General features: G+C 38.0%; 1 protein-coding gene across 1 annotated transcript in view; it reads right to left on the bottom strand.

Moving 5' to 3' along the window:
• Nucleotides 1-1,198: 1,198 nt before the first annotated feature.
• The window catches only part of RTKN2 (rhotekin 2), a 28,036-nt gene continuing 22,376 nt past the window's right edge, over nt 1,199-6,858 (bottom strand). The window contains exons 9-11 of the mRNA XM_049810477.1: nt 5,337-5,502; nt 3,256-3,363; nt 1,199-1,752 (exon numbers count right to left, since the gene is read on the bottom strand). Of these exons, the coding sequence (XP_049666434.1) occupies nt 1,199-1,752; nt 3,256-3,363; nt 5,337-5,502 (828 nt within the window). The remainder of the gene's footprint in view (nt 1,753-3,255; nt 3,364-5,336; nt 5,503-6,858) is intronic.

Below are 6,858 nucleotides of genomic sequence, written 5' to 3'. Positions count from 1 at the left end.
GAAAAAAAAAAAAAGAAAAATCAATGAAGTGTATGTATACAGTTGCTGATATGACTTTCTCAACACAGGTCTGAATACCAAGGCTCTAGAGGGAGATCTGCAAGCAGACCTTTGCCCTTGGATATTTAAGCTGTGGATCCAGGAGAACAGAATCTTTTCCATATGAAATAAACGTTTTGCAGGTGCCACAGGAACCCTAACAACCCATGCTTCTTACAAAAATGGTGAACAGCCTGATGGAAGAATATCAAAGTTCAATATTTTCACCTGAAGTACTTATTCTCTGCTATATTCTCTGCTATTAAGAATGAGTGGTGAAAAAACCCCTATTTGTTTACCAGTAACACTGCTGTGTTTACAACATAGCTACCTACCAGGAACAGCTGAGAAGCTCCATAAAGGAGAAGCTATGCTACAGAACCCCACTTGTCAGAAAAAAACAACCATAAAAATGAAATCCTGAATAGGTGTTCATACAGAGTACTGCTTTTAAAAGTTCGTGTTAGTCTGAAATAAGCAGCAGTGACGGATCACATTCTTGTTCATACACAGATAATCCTGGTCCATTCGGACAGCACATGCACCCGTAGGAACTGAGGAGATCCCACACTAAATTGATAGTACTGCTTCTGAAATTCATACGGAGTTATAGAGCCATTCAGGAGAGCACAGTAACTTTTCATAGTACATTATCTTACAAGCAGTGGTTCCCAAACAGTGAGGGAGAGATAAGAATATTTTAGGTGAAGCAAAGCATGGAGCCCAAGAAAAATCAGCTTTGCAAGATCTGCACTGAATGTGTCTGAAAATCCCACTTGAAGTAGCCTGAGGAGCTGCAGATGGGCTAAGCTGAGGGACCGATAGAAGGCAATGGTAACATCCCTGCTGCAGGGTCACTGAGTTACCCTGAACCCTCCCGTTTTTTCAAGGGGGAAGTACTGAACTGCTCTTTTCAGAAGTAGCACCGTTATTTCAGATAGAGATAACTCTCCCTGTTACTAGTACAATTATTTAGATGTTAGTGATAATGAGTACACAGCTGAGACTGCAGCTAGTAGTAATGCCCTGGCTAAAGGAAAATAAAACTTTAGCCTCAATACTTACAAGCTATATACTAAAATCTATTTTTACTCAAGAGTTATGGTAGAAGACTGAGAAACTTAAAATTCCAGGGACGGCTCTAAGTTAATTATGATGTCTATAGCTGCAACCATGATCTAGGGTCTAGCATTTCTGTGATGCATTTCTGCCTAGGGGTTGGTACCAGTTTGGTTTCAGACTCGGTCTTGTTAACCAATGAAATGGGATTCCCGTGGCCAGCTGAACTGCTTGTTCTATAAGGACCAATTTTGCGAGGAGCAGCAATGGGTGTCTGCAACTGCTGCATTTTTGTAGATAACACTGAATCAAAGGAAGAACTACTAGCAGATGTGTGGTCAGACTTCTCCCAGTTTTCCTTGCCCAATTGCTCTATGTTCACCTGTGCTTTTGTACTGTAGGGTGACTTATCGGAGGGTGGAGGTGGAGCTCTTCTTTTCTTTCCTCTGCTATCATTAGGACTTGTAGTATCTCTTATTGGGCCCAGGTGCATGTTCTTCTGAACAACCATCTCATGAGACCCATCAAATAGTGAAGCCCATAGGGAAGACGCAGACTCTTTTTGCTGCCCAAGCAGGAACTCGCCATCACTCTCTTCGATTTTTCTTTGTATGATATCAGCTAAGCCCTCATGTTTCACTGGAGAATCAATGCCTGTAATTTTAAGGGACGGCAATTAACTCAGATTAAAATGCCACCAATGATTTTACTGCTACCTATTATGTTACTGCTATTCCGAATACAAAACTGTATTAACTATATCTTGTGAAGTCTGGACTACTATTAACAGTATTAATGGATGAAATGGAAAAGATTACATATGCTTTCAAAAAGAGAACTGAGGTGACAGGAGGGAACTGTTTTCGTGGCAGCTGGCATTAATATTTCTTTCCACATAAAAGTAGAAAAAATAATGTACTACTAGGAAACCTATATGTATTCGATATTAAACATATTTTGTTGTATAGTGCTTTGAAAATTTCGTTTCACAGAAGGCCCATGAAAATGTCTATGACTAAATATTCTTGTGCTTCCAGCCTGCAGAAAATGGGACATCTTTACATATATCATTTTTCTTTATGTGCTTTAACACCGTCTTGCCCCATTTCTTATCCCTCATATTGAGTTTTCTATGTATACTGCAGTAATACTAGCCTCAAACTGCAGCAATATCTTTTCGATTGCAGGCCACACGTTAATGATTTTCAACACATTTTTAAACACGGGGTTTTACCTATGAATACTATAAATAAGCAGGAAAAAAAAAACCTGGTATATTAAGAATGAAACAGAGCTTGTGTTCTGCTCCTCACGGATGTACTTGAGTATCAGTAGAATTATGCTGCGATGTTACCTTCGTAAAACTTCTACATAGTTGATTTACTGGCTTTCTGCTCTGCATTCATAGCTTAGATAGGACTCTCTTGACTGTTCAGTGCTCTGATGCATGGTAACTCAATGACCCACATGGCATTTTGAGCATCTTCACAGTTCCAATCTCAAGCAGCAAGCGGTCAGGCATTTATAGTTGTACAGTGTGCCTCAGCCAATACTGCATCGGATCCATTAAAACAAAATGACCTACTTTTTCTAGTCTGTAAATATTATTTCTGTAATGAAACTATTAAAATAATCCTGCTGCATACCATTTTGCTCTGTAAAAATACAAGTCTCAAACACATGCTAGCTAGATTTTCCAAGCATATTTTTCAACATCATTACCAAAGACCAAACAATTTGGCAAGTTATGTTAGGTAAGCCTTTAAATAGCTTTAAGAACAGCAAATTAATTTCATGCGACTCGTTAAGGATATTATTGGTTTGCAGACTGGACTATTTTACCTTTACATTTTCTGAGCTGTATACTATTCTTACGATGAGTGTTTATTTCTAGTGACAGCTTTTTTTGAATGCATTCAGGGCTCCTTAGTTACAGATTGCAGATTTTTTGGCTCAAGGTATAAAAATGTATTCATTATTTGTGCTATTATAAATTCAGATTTAATATGAACTCCTTGGTATGCAATTATGTTGCTCTTTCATTGTCTGAATTGTCCTTGAAAAACTCAGTGTTACAACATCAACACCAGAAGCCATCTGAATACAGACAATGTTGTTTCTGTTACCCTGCAACTTGAAAAGACAAATCCCACTTACTCATATCATGGTAGACGGAGGTCGCTTCTTTTGTCAAGAACAAAGGTGGTTTCCGTGGTGACATAATCTCAATTTTCATAAGTTTTTCACAACAATGTTTCCACTGGCCTGAGAGAGAAAAGAGAACAATGACTGGAACTTAAACACTTCAGCTTGAAAAAAATTGAAGTTATTAGGCTGTGTTAGGAAACTATCTCCAAAGCGATGCTAAGCACTAAGCATTTACTTCTGTTTAGAGGCATGCTCAGGATGCATTTTATTTTCAAGTCTGTACTCATTCTCTTAGCACAAACATCATAAGCTACTACTTTTAATTTAAGCATCCCAGCATTACTGTTATACTATGAAGGTTAAATATCATAATTTGCCTTCAAATCCCCAAAATCAGGATAAATTCATCAGGGAAAAAAAAAAAAAAAAAAACCAAACCAAAAAAAAACCAAACCCAAAATAATTTAAGGTTAGGGAAGCTTCATGAAGTTGTCAGGGTCAACCTCCAATATATTGCAAGCTGGATATTATACAACTATGTTACAGTGTTACAGTAAAGGAACCTTCTGTCTTTAATAGAGGATAACTTGCCTTTTATCCATTAGCAGACAAGGAAACCTCTTTTTCTATTAATAGATTTTGACCTTAAGGAAAACAAGACACAGTAAAATTACTTTGTTCATACCAATCATTCCAAGTTTTCTGAGCACATTAATTTTAAGAGAATTTTAGAACCAGGGAAGAAAAAAGGCATTTAAATGCCAAGTGACCCATTTTTTTCTGAACCTAAGGAAAATGTCTCAAAAATCCATGGGTATTCTATCTATAATGAATAAGAAGTAGTTCTCTTACCCCACTCTACAGCTAATTTAAAGAGGATGCCCTAGTTTTTGCTTGGTGTGTTTCTTTAATTGATAGAGCTGTTTCTCATTGTAAATCAGAGCTAGAAAGGACTAGAAATACAAACTACAATACTGAGTTTCCACAACCTTAATTCACTGATTTTATTGGCGTAGCCTCTGACTAAAGACTGTTATTTCATTAATTGACCTGGTTCTGTTTCTGACCTGATAAAAGTGACTATCAGGAACCAACTATACCTTGTCAATGACAGCATAATAACTGACAGTTGCTCTCCACTCTTAATAAACCCGTGAGTCAAACTACTAAAGCAGAGGAAAAAGATGAATTAATCTATATAATTCTTATAATAAATATTTGGTGTTAAACAAGCAACACAGAATACTATTTCAATAACATTTCACTGTTTTACACCAATAAATGAGTTTCTTCTCTCATGTAAGAACAGTGGTGTTCCAGAGGTTAGCCAAAGGATCAGGGTATCACTTTATCATCTCATTTATATCATCTGTTACAAAGCCTCAGGTACAGCTTTTACCAGGTTCAAGTAAGCAGCATGTATTTGCATGACTGGATTGGAGTTTGGCTAGGTGAGCATATTCCCATGTGACAAGGGGTACCAAAACTTTAGAATTACCAAGAGAATCAAGTAATCCCTATTGCAACAAATTGCAATTTAATTCATCCATAATACTGCTGAGCAAGGAAATCCCATAGACATCTGCCTACTTGCAAGGGCTGGCTAAATCTGCATCCTAGCCAAGGCCCCAGATGAACCCAGCGTCCTCACCACTTCCCACTAAGACTTCCATGCCCAAGGTTTCATACTTGCAGAATCTCATGAAACCAACACACCACTGGTAGGATGCCCAGGCAGAGGTGGGCTCTTCCTGCTACAGTGGAGGAAGAGACTGCAAGAATTTAGCAGTCCTTAAAAAAATTATCTAGAACACTGCTAAAAGAGACCAAGTTCTTTTGAGATTGATGGATATATTCTGCTTCTGGTTTCCTGCAAAAACAGACTGAACATGTGGACTTTGGTTCAGTCAAATATTTGCCTTCCAATGGCTTAGACCACCACCCAATATTATCCCAAAGAACATTTTTCTTCTCATCGTTGCAAACAAAGGCTTATGAGGCAATTCCAATTCAAATTGTTCAAAGATCCTTTTGATGTTACATAATGCCCCACTTGGAGGGCACGCTGCCAGCACTGCCTGCTTACTTACTCAGATCATAAAAGTGCTGCCAGAAAGCCTCCATCCACTTATGAAGTTCGTCCCTACTGTCAGTAGCAAAAAGTTGAGTCACAGCCTCTCCAGACACGAGGTTGATAACAGAGAAGTTATTAGTTCTTCTCTTGGAGTCCTTATCCACAGCTCGAATTCTGGTTTCCTAGGAACGACAAACTGTAGTAATGAGTTATTGCTTCAGCTCCACACTGGTATCACCCTATGGCCAATGACAGTGTAAGGGAGGTATCATTTGGCTTTTTATCTAATCCAGATTAATTTTCAATTAAAAAAAAAATCTAATGTCAAGAACTGCCTATAAAAATATTTTCTCATAAAACTATTAAAATGGCATAAAATATGAAAAATAAGGGAATGGAGCACAATTGTTGTAGCTTAGTTCTGAATTACAGAATGTACGTTCTATATTTCCCCTCCCTCTGCCTTCACCAGCTCATCTCACACTGCTCGTTCTTCTCCACAGTAGTTTAGTGAATAATCTAAAATAAGAGCAAGTAGCTCCTTCTCTCTGAACTCTTCAGCTGGACAACCACATTGTGCCACTACTATTTAGGTCTCCTACCGTACTCCTGTGGGCCATCGTTTATGCAATGTATTCTAAACTTGTACCTATTTTATGTTCATCTTAGTGAGTCATGACATTCAGGGCTAACACTGTAGTGACAGGAAATTTAAAAAGAAGCTTATCTAGACCACATTTAAAGAAGCATTTGTAGCAGTTACCCATACTAGTTACCCATGCTGCTAGAACAAATTTCCAGCATGAAAAAACATTTTGCTCTAATAAAAAATAAAAAATAAAAAACCTATTTGTCATTTTAAATTTGACAATTTAGTTTTGCCTTAATTAGGGAGAGCTACATAGAAACACTTAAAATATATATAAATATATCACAAGTCTGTCAAATTTCTTCAGCTAATGGTAGAAACGCTCTCGGATTACTCAGCAGCACTGTTACAGCCAGGGTTTCCCCTTCTGTTTGGGGACATAGTACAATTGATTTTTATCATCTAGACTAGATCCAGTGGTATTTTCATAGTATCCAGTTTCTTTGTTATGGCATTACTACAATAAAAAAAACCACTTACCCCTAACTGAGTAAAAAAAAATTCTTTTCACGTGTAAAAAAGATTCTAGTAAAAGTCTGATAAAACACAACTGGTCAACTTCGCTGCTCCTGACAACATGATGAACAAAATAAAATAATTAACATCACTTTATTTACAAAAGTAAAAGCAGAAACCCTGGGAATATCTTTGCATATACAGTTCAACCTGACTGAACAAGCAATGGCTTATTACAACGCTGCTCTTAAAAGAGTTTTTGGCATACTCAGGAGAGCAGTGCAATCCCAGATCCTGATGGGACAATGAGCTTTGATGCCAGGGAGACAGCCAGCACCCTACAGCTGGCCAGCCCAGGGCCTGGCAGGACAGGAGGCCGCCTAATGAACATTAAGACCGTGCAGCACCCTCCTGCTGCATAAGGGTGTCCCCT

This window comes from Accipiter gentilis, chromosome 9 (genome assembly GCF_929443795.1).
Source record: "Accipiter gentilis chromosome 9, bAccGen1.1, whole genome shotgun sequence".
Classification (NCBI taxonomy): Eukaryota; Metazoa; Chordata; class Aves; order Accipitriformes; family Accipitridae; genus Astur; species Astur gentilis.
The sequence above is the reverse complement of the archived record's forward strand: the minus strand, read 5'-3'. Positions and strand labels throughout refer to the sequence as shown.